At 49.7% G+C, this 12,226-nt stretch overlaps 1 protein-coding gene across 1 annotated transcript in view; it reads left to right on the top strand.

The window, feature by feature from the left end:
• CTNNBL1 (catenin beta like 1) overlaps nt 1-12,226 on the top strand; it is a 186,485-nt gene that overhangs the window by 46,263 nt on the left and 127,996 nt on the right. The window contains exon 3 of the mRNA XM_056121215.1: nt 3,614-3,720. Coding sequence (XP_055977190.1) covers nt 3,614-3,720 — 107 coding nt within the window. The remainder of the gene's footprint in view (nt 1-3,613; nt 3,721-12,226) is intronic.

The following is a 12,226-nucleotide window of genomic DNA, read 5'->3' as shown; positions in this document are numbered from 1 at the left end:
AATATTTATTGAATGAATAAATGAATGAAGCTTAAAAACACACACACACAGAGCAAAGTGGAAAGAAAATAACAGCTAAAGAATAAAATGACCTTACCTTTGTGTCTTTTACATTCTTAAGTGTTCACTTTCATGTTTTTTTTTTTCTTTTTGCTCTGGCATTTTGTTCCATGTGAATTATGGAAATAGATTCTTAAGAACCAGTTGGTTCTCACCCTCCCCCCCACTCCCCGCCCATTCTCTCAAAGACATGATGCTAAGTTTGAAGAAAAAGCAAAAAAAAAAAAAAAAAAAAAAAAAGAAAGCTTGAGTGCAGATCTGAGGAAGGAAAACGCAAAACGAATAACATGGATGCCTGTTCGGAAAGGGTTTTTGTGAGCCTTTCGTTGCTAGTATCCGTCCACATGCTGAAGGAGGTTGGGAACACACACACAAACACACACACACACACACACACACACGACCACCCCTAAAGATGGTGCCCCTAGGGGAGGCTGGTGGGGGCCCTGAATTTCCTCTCTGCGGTCTAAGGCCCCTGCCCCCTCCCCCCGACACCCTCTCGCAAAGCCAGCACAATCTGTCAGCCCTGCAGCCACGGCTAATTGGCAGGTGTAATTCCGTGTAGGGCCCGGCTGGCACCGGAGGCTTAGGATTGTAGCTGTCATGGGTAAGTGGTTCCTCGCCTGGGAGACAGAAATGTAATGTGGGGCCAGGCCTTCTGTTAAGGGATAGGGAAAAGGAGATCGCTTTGTAAAAATGACACTCGGAAGGCTCCAAGTCCAGGAGTTATTTTCTCAACTGCCACCCAAGTCCCATCTGATGAAAAACAAGTGATGTTTGCCCCCCGTGACGTTGGTCACGTGCACCCATAAAATACCGTTGTCCCTTTTGTGCGCCCTCCCCCCGCCCCCCAGCATTCATCTTTCCCGGCTCGCCTCCTAGCCCCTGACGGTGAGCTATTGGACAAGCCGCAGTGGCGGGTGACTTAGACTGATCACTCCAGTCTCCGCCGCTGTCGGAGAGAAATGAGAGCAGCAAGGCCAAAGCCCAGAGTGGCGGAGAGTTTGGGAATCACGCTTGAGAACAGCGTTAAGTCAACCGCGGCTTTTCCTACGCGGGGAGGACAAGATGTCAGCCGAGGGAGTTGCTGTTGAGTTGCTCAGAAAAGTGACCGAGCGCTTTTCTAGATGTTTCCATCACTCCACTTGAGTCCTGTGGGTATGTGGGGTATGTGGCCCGCTTCTAATAACAGCGACAGCTTCCATTTCTGTGGGGTCGTGTGGTTTATGAGACAATTTTATACACGCAACTCGTCTCCCGAACCTCGGTCTCTGGCCTTGAGTGACACCGCGATATTGGTGCTCCTCCTCCCGCCCCGCCGGACTCTCTGCCTGCTGCGAATGTGCCAGCCACCAGGATGGCCACCGGGGAGTCGGCAGTGGACAGATAGACCTGGGTCACCCACGGGGATCCTTGTCCCGTTTGGGGGTCAGGAGAGATGGCGTGGGCCAGAGGCCACTGGGCCTTCCCGCTGTGACCCCTGGAAGGCCTTGGGTGTTATCTCTGTGCCAGCTGGATGAATTCTAGGGCTTCGGAGGTCGAGTGAGGTGGACTGGGTGAGGGTTTGAGGATTAGATTGAATCCAAGTTTAATGAGCAAGTAGCCGATGCTTTTGAAGTCTTGTGACGCGCGGCTTGGTCTGCGTCTCCCCCAGGCTCCTTCCGGCTCTTTCAGCAGTGGCTTCTCTCTTGCGTTGGCTTTAGCTTTGGAGCTGGAGCCGTGAACGCTGCTTGAGGCGATGACCAGAGGAGTGGAGTGGGGGCACCTCAGAGAGACGGAGGGCGTGGCGGCACATCGCTGTGAAATGGAAATGACAGAGAGGAAAACATATTTCTTTCCTTTTTTTGGGGGGGGTCACACCCGGTGATGCACAAGGGTTACTACTGGTGGTACTCAGGTGACCATATGGGATGCTGGGAATCGAACCCGGGTCGGCCACATGCAAGGCGAACGCCCTACCCGCTGTGCTATCTCTCCAGCCCCGAGGAAAACATATTTCTGAAGTTTTTGTGTAGGGTATTTTTCTTTCTTTCTTTTTTTTTTTTTGAAAAATTTTTTTTCCCAAAATTTATTTGATTTCTATCTGTAGGCATTTATTCCCGTGCACGAATAAGCATGCTTTCTGTGGCCTACTTGTTTGTTTGACAGGGGCCTCCATGGCACTTGGCCCACCAGGAGGAGCCCAAAATGGTCCTAGGATCCACTAGGGCCACACTGGGGCAGGGGTTGGGCTGGGGGCAGTGTTGGTGTGTGTGAGTATTGTGTCCTGCACCTCTGAGTGCTCCCTGCCCTTGGTTTCCAGGTCCTCTCTCTCTCTCTCTCTCTCTCTCTCTCTCTCTTTCCCTTCCCTTCCCTTCCCTTCCCTTCCCTTCCCTTCCCTTCCCTTCCCTTCCTTTCCTTCCCCTCCCCTCCCCTCCCCCCCCCTCCCTCTTTGCTCTCTAGCTCTGAGGGTGGTCACTGATTTCCTGTTTGTGTATTACCCGTCCCCTTGCCTGTCTGATCCCCTCACCTCAGAAGCCACCGAGGACACGGTCCAGTAATGGGCAGCAAATGCCAGTCAGGGCCTCGTGCTAGTTACCAGTTTCCCCTTACGGGCTGTACAGAAGTTGGCGTTGGGTTGGATTTGCCCAGTGCCATGTCATTGGCAAGTCTGGTCAGGGGGAGAGACTCAGGGCCGCTCCCAGGGCTCCTTGAACCCCCCTTGAGTGTTGATCCAGGGGGCGGGAGGGCTTGGTTGACATGAGGGACCCTGACCCTGCACGGTCACCCTGGCCTGGGACCCAGCTGGGAGTGCTGCCCCCCAAAATACACCCCCCCTCCATGACAACAAAAGCTTTACACTGGTGGTAAGGGCCTGGTGGTCACTCCTGGGGGGTTTGGGGCGAGTGTGTGGTGCTGGACCTCCAACTTGGGTCCCCCGAATGCACAGCACACAGGCCAGTCTCCTTTCTAACTAGCCCGAGTGTTCTACCTGTTGAGCAACGGAGAAGGGTCACTGTCACTGTCACTGTCCTCCCGTCGATCATCGATTTGCTCGAGCGGGCCCAGTAACGTCTCCATTGGAGACTTTGTTGTTACTGTGTTTGGCATATCGAATACATCACGGGTGGCTTGCCAGGCTCTGCCGTGCGGGCGAGATACTCTCGGTAGCTTGCCGGGCTCTCCGAGAGGGGTGGAGGAATAGAACCTGGGTCTGCCTAGTCAGCCGCATGCAAGGCAAATGCCTTACCCGCTGTGCTATCACTCCAGCCCAGAGAAGGGTAAGATGAATATTAATTAGCTAATATTACTTCTTACTCCACACCAGCATAAAGTATCCCGGAGAAGTAGACGTTGAATGAGCGAGCGTCTAAAGCCTTCAGTGGAACTTCCCAGGCCCGGAGTGGGGTCTGCCCAGAACTGCAGGCAGGGTTCCCCCTGGCTCTGCCCGTGGCCTGTGTGGACGAGAGGCAGAGCAGCGGTGATGCGCCCCCAGGGAGAATTAGAGGCGTTCTGAAGCGTGACTGAGAAGTCCCTTTCGACTGAAGTTGTGGCCTTTGTCCCTTTGTGCCAGGAGGAGCCGCTGGACGAGAGCTCGGTGAAGAAAATGATCCTCACATTTGAGAAGCGCTCCTACAAGAACCAGGAGCTGCGGATCAAGTTCCCAGACAACCCCGAGAAGTAAGGCCCGTGCCGCTGTGCCGCCCGCTCCTTGGGGCGTCTGTTTCCTGTGCTTGCTCCCCTTCGGGTTTGTTTCCTTTGGTTTTTGTGACTTAATTCAGAAATTCCAGGACCTGGCGCAGTCCCTAGGATGGATGGCTGGGCCATGTGTCCGCGGGGAAGGTCACACCGGGTAGAGGCTGGAGCCTGGCCAGGCCGCCCGGGTTTCCTCTTCTCTACGGGGAGGGCTCTCGTACCCACGCTCCTTTTTCCCAAGGGTGAAAAGATGTGCTGTGTTTCTCTCAAGAAAGCCAAGCTGAAATTTCCAGATCGAGGGTGTTTCCTGGGGACGGACCACGGACTCATCCTGCGCCAGCCGTAGTTAGTACAACACCAGACTCCCGGAAGGAAAGGCGATAGTCAGTAATATTCAGTTTGACTGAGCTGGGCGAACATCCCCATCTCCAATTTTTTTAATAAGGCCAGTTCCCTGGGCGGTAGCCCAGGACCGGGCCCTCGGAAAGATCAGGCTGAGACTTTTTCCTGCTTTATTGTTCTCAAGGTTGAAAGGAAAAAGTCACCCATGAAGGAGTCTGCAGAGACTTTGGGGTGGGAGCAGGCAGGCGATTCCCAAGTCACTTTAGTCACTTACTTCTCCTCCTGGGCCTCGGGCGTTTCATCTGCCTAGAGAAGCAGTGCCTTCCTCACAAGGCTGTTAGGAGAAAATGAGAATGAGGGCAAGTGATCAGCTTGGTGCCTGGCACTTCGTGTTTAGAAAATGAGAGTTGGGCTGGATGTTAGTAGGCGTCTGGACAGGGAAGTGCTAACTCGAATCCGTTGGTCAGCCTTGAATCCGAACCAATGGGCTATTTAAAAAAATACATATATATATTAATGTTCTAAATCTCTTTCTCTTTCTCTCTTTCTCCCTCCCAGGACATATACTTTTAATGAATCTTAATATGCCCAAGGCCCCTAGGCAATTAAGAGTTGAATGGTAAAGTCTTTGCACTCCGGTTTATAGGTTACTAGGGAGACTGACTATTAATACATGGGAGAGGAAAATAAGTTTTAAAAGAGACGCCAGCAGAGTGCTGTGAAACACGGAGGAAGAAGCACATGCAAGTTAGGGCTGTTGGGGTCTGTCTTCGTGGGAGAGTGACGTTTGAGCACCCCCCTGAGGAAGGGTTTGGGTCTCTTGGTTTGTCTGTTTGGTTTTTGGTTTGGGTCCACACTCGGCAGTGCTGAGGGCTGACTCCTGCTCTGCACTCAGGGATCACTCTTGCTGGGGCTCAGGGGAGCACCAGGGATTAAACTATAAACTAGATCAGCCGACTACACTGCAAGCGCCCTACCTCTGTACTACTGCTCCAGTCTCCTGATTTTGACTCTTTTGTTCAGGGACCACGCCTGGCTATGTCCAGGGGTAACTCCTGACTCTGTCCTCAGGATCACTCCTAGTGGGATCCGGGGATCATATGGGATGCCGGGGATTGAACCTCGGTTGGCCGTGTGCAAGGCAAGTGCCCTGCCCACTGAACTATTGCTCCAAGTCCCTGATGTTGATTTTAATGGGAAAAGCACTCGGGAAGGCCTGCCAGTCAGTAGGGGGGGTTGGGAGAAGAGAAGGACTTGGGGGGGGGGAGGGTGTGGAGGGGAGAGAGGGTGTGGAGGGAGAGGGTGTGGGGGAGAGGAGAGAGGGGAGTAGGGTGGGGAGGGGAGACCAGGCACCTCAGCTGACCGGAGCAGCTAGATTCGGGCTGCTGCCACATTTGCTTCTGACCGCCACCAGAGAGTAGCACTTGTCCTAGTGTACTGTGGATGTGTTTGATGGCACAGATGACAGATGTAGTGATTATTACACAATGCCTGTAAAAGAGTGTATATATATGTGTGTGTATGTATATGTATATATGTATATTTTTTTTTCTTGACTTTGATCACCTTAACATCAGGACCTGCCCTTTATTTATTTATTTATTTAGTTTGACTTTTTTGTGTCCCATCTGACGAGGCTCAGGGTTTATTCCTGGCTCAACCCCCAGGAATTACTCCTGGCGATGCGTGGGGGACCATATGGGATGCCGGGTATCGAACCTTGGTGTGCCGCATGCAAGGCAAACGCCCTACGCACTGCACTGTCACCTGGGACCTGCATATTTTTCTTATGTGTTATGATAGGCGCATGATATTTCTTTAGTTTTCTTTTGCGTACTGAGATTCACTTCTTATTTTCAGAATTTTGTTATTTCAAATGCGGGCTTTAAATGAACAAAGCTGCATTGAATTGCCACGTGCCTTTACGTACATGCACTTCTTTAAGATAAACATCCAGCTTGCACTCCCAGATTGGAGGGCCTGCGCATTTCATTTATTTCTTTTGGGGCCACCCCTGGTGATGCTCAGTTGTTATTCCTGACTCTGCACTCAGGAATTGCCCCTGGTGGTGCTCAGGGAACCCTATGGGGTGCCGGGGATTGAACTCAAGACGCCTGTGTGCAAAGCAAGTGCCTTACCTGCTGTACTATCGCTCCGGTGCCTGTGTCCGCACATTTTAAACTTTGCAGCTACTGTCATTCTACACTTAATTCTTTTTATTTGTTTATTTTAAAACCCCCATTAGTTGTCCTTTTTGCCTGCGTTCTTGCCCTCGGCCAGTGTGATCAGTCTTAACCTTTTTTTTTTTTTTGCCTGTTGTTTTATTGTTATTTATTTTTATTTTCTTTGGTGGGGGGGGGCAGTGCTGGGAATTGAACTTGGGGCCTCACATGGGAAGCCTCATGTTCTACTACGAAGCCAGACCACTGTTGTTAACTCTTTACCAGACGATCTTCTTGCAGTCAAGCCTGCTTTCCCGTGCTGAGATGGAAAACGTCTTGCTTTTCTCCGAGTTACCTGCCACCCTGACTGCCCGGCCGAGCACCCTTACTTGTGTGCTCAGCAAACACGGGAGCGCTTAGATGGTTGATGGCATCTTTATTTATTTTATTACTATCTTTGTCAACTGCCATCTTTATTATATTCCCATTGCTTGGAACCTTCGGATGCATTTATGGGCAGCTAAGCCATAGGTTGGTAACACTGGACTTTTAGGAAATGGCCGTTTACGTATTGCAGTGCTAGAATTGTGTTTGCCCAGCTGGTAGTTAGGTTTCAATCAATTTACAGCAATGAGTTTATGCAGGTTTGGGTCAACATCTATATCTCAGATATATTCTAGTGCAGAGGTTCCCAAACTCATTCAAACCCTGCTGCCCTCTTTAAAATAAAAAAAAAAAAAAAGAAAGAAAAGAAAAAGAAAAAGAAAAATCTCTCAACTTGTCCCTGTAAATCTACCTTTCTCAGCTGAGCAAATAAACAGAAAGCATCCCCTAGGGGTTCTGAGGCTGCTTCTGCTCCCTAAATCTTTCCTGTAGAGCCTCCTCAGCATCAGCCCCCCCACCCCCCCCACCCTTCCACCTCCGACTGAGACAATTGCCCACTTTGGGAAACACAGTACTATTATTTTAATTCACAAACAGATCTTCACAAGGTATTATTTTATTTAAAATAAGCCAGTGTTTTCTGCTCAGAAAATTTAGGCAGTGTTTTAAATGTCTGAGCATTTGAAAACGAAAATTATGCATGAAGAATTTTTTTCCCCCCTCATGTCTAAAAGCAGTGAGGAAACTACCTTGTGTTTTAACCTTGAATTCTTGAATTCTTCGCGGCGCAGTGTCTTTTATAGTTCTCATAGACCAGCGAGGTGCAATTAAGATGAAAATTGCTAGAGCACATTTGAATGAAACTTTCCGGTTGATATCAGAAACATTCAAATTTATTTTCCCATATACGCAATTGTCATTTTGATTGCATACCCCAAAATGCCTCTCTGCGTTTGGCTGCGTTTTAGATTCGATTGGCAATTCTCCTTCTGTAGCCTATGCTTGGCACCCTGTGATCTTCCTCCCCGACGGAGTGGTTGCTCTTCCCTGCTGGTCTCTTTAAAAGATTCCCTACCCCCTTACCCCCCGCCCTCCTGTCCCCGATTTTTGCAGGGACAAAATTATTTCAGTGGTGCTTAAATTTAGTCTCAGGACCCCTTGACACTCATAAATTATGGAGTGCGCCCAGAGTGCTTAGAAAAGTATTGAGTATCCCAAGAGATCTTAGAAAATTCTGGAAAGTACAAGAATACGTGAGCACACATTTCATTAGCTGTTAGGGCAGTGATACTAGTGCATGGTGTGTAGAACTCTGGGAAACACCACTGTAAACTTGTGAAAGAATAAGGGGGGTGGGCGGATGAATGTTTTGTAATTAAAAACACAAAGCGGTTGGGGCTGGAGCAATAGCACAGCGGGTAGGGCGTTTGCCTTGCACGCAGCCGACCTAGGTTCGATTCCCAGCATCCCTTATGGTCCCCCGAGCACTGCCAGGAGTAATTCCTGAGTGCATGAACCAGGAGTAACTCCTGTGCATCGCCAGGTGTGACCCAGAAAGCAAAAAAAAAAAAAAAAAAAAAAAAAACCCAAAGTGGGCCGGAGCAATAGTACTCCGGGTAGGGCGGTTGATCGTGTTCCATCCCCAGCATCCTTGATGGTCCCCTGAGCACCGCACCAGGAGTAATTCCTTAGTGCATAGCTAGGAATAACCCCTGAGTATCGCCGGGTGTGACCAAAAAGCCAAAACAAACCAAAAGACAAAAAAGACCCCAGATTTAATCAGATAGATCCTTGCCAGGCTCTCCAGCTGCCTCGGTCCCCGGCCCTGAGGTCCCAACGTCCCCCTTTAAGAAGGGCTCATTCGGCACGTGGAGGACGCCTGCGTGGTGACGGCTGGCCTTGTGGGGGCAGGCTCCTTCGGTTTGGTTGCCTCTCCCAGCTCTTCTGACCGTGGCTAGTCGTTCCCTGATACTCAGTGTCGTGGCTGAAGGAGAATATCCTGCTGGTCTGAAGCAAATGCACGCGGGCAGGCGAGCCGAACTTTCTGTCGGACCAGATGGAACGCCTGACCCCCGCTCAGCCTGGGTGGCTGTTTTAATATGTTGCTCTGTTGCTTTCCCATTGACCTCAAACTTGATCTTTTTCCCCAGCTGTGAGTCATCTGTTACTTAAGGTATGTCCGTGCCCTCCGCAACCCTCTGCAAACACTGGGAGCATGTGCTTGAGACGAAGAGACCTGTCCTGTGTCAGCGAAAAGAGAAAATGTTCTCTGGTAGCCAAGCAAAGTGGAGGGGACCTCGGTTTCTCCAGCACCTACAGCACCTACTGTGTGCCCGCTCTTTTAGGCACTTTCTGCTTGCTGCCTTTTTTCAGAACATGCGGATTCGGTTAGGAAGACAATGAAATTCAGATTTTTTTTTTTTTTTTTTTTTTTGCTTTTTGGGTCACACCTGGCGATGCACAGGGGTTTCTCCTGGCTTTGCACTCAGGAGTTACTCCTGGCGGTGCTGGGGGGACCATATGGGATGCTGGGAATCGAACCCAGGTCGGCCGCGTGCAGGCACATGCCCTACCCCGCTGTGCTATCTCTCCAGCTCCCTTTTTTTTTTTTTTAGATTGGCTAGTTTACTTCTATTCGCCTCCTTCAGTGGTTTTTGAAGGCCCTTTGCCCTGTGTCCCAGTGGTTCCCCTGAAGACCACGAGACACTCTTTAAAATTTACTGTATTTTAGCAGCTGGGTGGAAGCTCTAAGAGATCCCAGTGACCTCCATGTTGGCGCAGTGCTCAGGGTCACACACTGGTACATAGTGTGAGTATAACCCCTGTCAGTCCCGTCCCCAAGTTCAGGCACTTCTGAGCATACTGTCATTATTCATGTAACACTTGAAAGTCATAGTGGCTTATTTTGGCATGGCAGGGGGCAGAGCGGGAGTTTGAGCCGCATCTGGTTGTACTGAGGGTGGACCCCTGGCTTTGTGCTCCAGGATCACTCCTGGCAGAACTTCAGGGGACCATGATTGGGGCCAGGGATCAAAATATGTTCTGTAAGAACAAGTCAGATACTTGAACTCCTGTCCTGTTTCTTTGGTCTCGGACCCATGGTATTTTTCTGATGATTCCCATCTCAGAGATAACTTTGTTGTTGTTTTTTCATTTTGAATTTTAGAATTTCTAGACTTAAAAACATAACTTTATTTATTTATTTATTTTTGTTTTTGGGCCACGCCTGACAGTGCTCAAGGGTTACTCATTGCTCTGCACTCAGGGATCACTCCTGGCAGTGCTTAGGGACCATTTAGGATGCCAGGGATTGAACCCAGGTTAGTCACGTTCAAGACAAGTGCCCTACTTGCTATAGTATTACTTCGGAAAAACAGTTTAAAACTGCATATTTGGGAGAATTTCAGGTATTGAAAAAGTATAGACTCTTCTCACTACTAATTCTTTTTTTTGGGGGGGTGGCGTTGTCTTTTGGGTCACATTTGGTGATGCCCAGGGGTTACTCCTGACTCTGCACTCAGGAATTACTCCTGGTGGTGCTCAGGGGACCCTATGGGATGCTGGGAATCAAACCTGGGTCAGCAGCATACAAGGTAAACACCCTGCCCGCTGTACTGTCGTTCCAGCCCCGTAATTCTTAATTTTTTTCCTTCACTATGTTACCCAGTGACAGGATCTAATTATCAAAAAAAAAAAAAATAACTAACCCCCTTTTAGTCATTTGGCAGCCGCTGATTCTTAATCTTCTACCCTGAACAAAAAGGTAAGCGGCTAAGGCTCTTGCCCTGTACACAGCTGACCTAGGTTCAATCCCCAGCATACCCCGAGCCCCGCCAGAAGTAAGCCCTGAGCACTGCCTGTTTGGCTCATAAAACAAAACAGGAGAGAGAGAGAGAGAGAGAGAGAGAGAGAGAGAGAGAGAGACGGAGGGAGGGAAGGACTCGAGTCAGTTCACCCAGCAGAGGCTCGGCCCGACTCCCTGTCCATCTCAGTGTCTCCCAGACCAGATGTCCCCCACCTCTGGTGTCACCTCATCAGCGTCATAGCTCTATATTATCTCTTTTAAGTGCCCTAAAATCCCAGCAGCATTTGTGGCCGCCGCGTTCCTCTGGCCCATCTGCCGCGTGTCTGCAGTGGATCAGGGCTGGGCGTCCAGCAATGAATGACAAGTAGGCTCGGGCCCGGCAGGACTATTTCACGGTCTGATTTGTACTGCGGGTGCCGGTGACCGTCAGGTCCCTTCTCTACCTGCGCCTTTGCCACACTCGGTCTTTCCCGCCCACCGCATTCTTACTTGACTTTTCCCCTCTCGCTGCAGTGTGCTCTTTGCACGCCCGATAATTGTCTTGCTGTTAGGTTTGACGTATCTCCGTGACCTGTCGGGGACCTTTTGAATTGCTTCTGTCAGTGGCTGCGTTCACCACCTCTTGTAAGCTTTGTGTTGTTACTTGAGCGGTTGATTTAAAATTAGGAATAAAATAAAAGAGTTTGATCTAGACAGCCTTCAGACTAGAGAGCCATGCATGATACTACCAGAAGTTTCCCTTCAGGCTGACACTCATTGATTATCAACAACAACCAAAAAAACCCAAATAATTTCCTTTTTCTTTTCTTTTTGTTTTTGGTGTGTGTGGGGTGGGTTGGGGGGGTGGTGGGCAACTAGCTATGCTCAGAGCTTATTCCTGGCTCTCTGATCAGGAATCACTCCTGGCGGTGCTTGGGGGACCATGTGGGGTGCTGAGTTCAATTCTATGCAAGCCAAGTGCCTGCCTGCTTTCCTGTTACTCTGGCTATCCCCAAATCATTTTCTTGTATTCATTATTTTTTTTGTGGCGGCCAGAAAGGTAATACAGGGGCTTGGGGCACCTGCCTTGAATGCAGCTGACCTGGTTTGGTCCCAGGTACCACATATGGTCCCCTGAGTACCACCAGGAGTGATCCCTGAGCACAGAGCTGTGAGTAGACGCTGTTTATGGTTGGATATGCCCCCTGCCCTCCCCCCGCCCTCCAAAAAAAGCAGTAAAGCGTTCACTTCCTTAAAATTTTTTTTTGTCAAATTACTGTTCAAATATCAGATTTTTAGAAGCACTGTATGAGACAAACGGACCTTTAAGTTTTGCTGAGCCTGTTAAGTTCAGAGATTACGACTATCTGCTGCCCCTTGGAATATCTGAGTTTCGGCATCAGAGAGATGGCACAGGGGTTAGGGAACCTGGCTTCCATCCCACACCACATTTGTTCCCTCAGCCCGCCAGGCAATCCCTGAGCACAGAGGTAGGAGTAAGTCTGCACTGGTCCTTCAGTGATGATTCCAATTTGGCTTCCACGCTTTGGTTGATCAGGAACTAGTGATTTCCGCCCCCCCCCCCCCAGCCCCCATGTAATGTATTTGTTAAAATGATGGAAGGATTCTTTTAAAAATATGATATCAGGGACTGGAGCGATAGTTCAGCAGGGAGGGCATTTGCCTTGCATCACATATGGTCCCCTGAGCAACACCAGGAATTCCTGAGTGCAGAGCCAGGAGTAACCCCTGAGCATCGCCAGGTGTGACATCCCCCAAAAGCAGTAAAACAAGTAAATAAAGTCTTGACCTTAAAAAA

This window comes from Sorex fumeus, unplaced genomic scaffold (genome assembly GCF_029834395.1).
Source record: "Sorex fumeus unplaced genomic scaffold, SorFum_2.1 ptg000044l, whole genome shotgun sequence".
Classification (NCBI taxonomy): Eukaryota; Metazoa; Chordata; class Mammalia; order Eulipotyphla; family Soricidae; genus Sorex; species Sorex fumeus.
The sequence above is the reverse complement of the archived record's forward strand: the minus strand, read 5'-3'. Positions and strand labels throughout refer to the sequence as shown.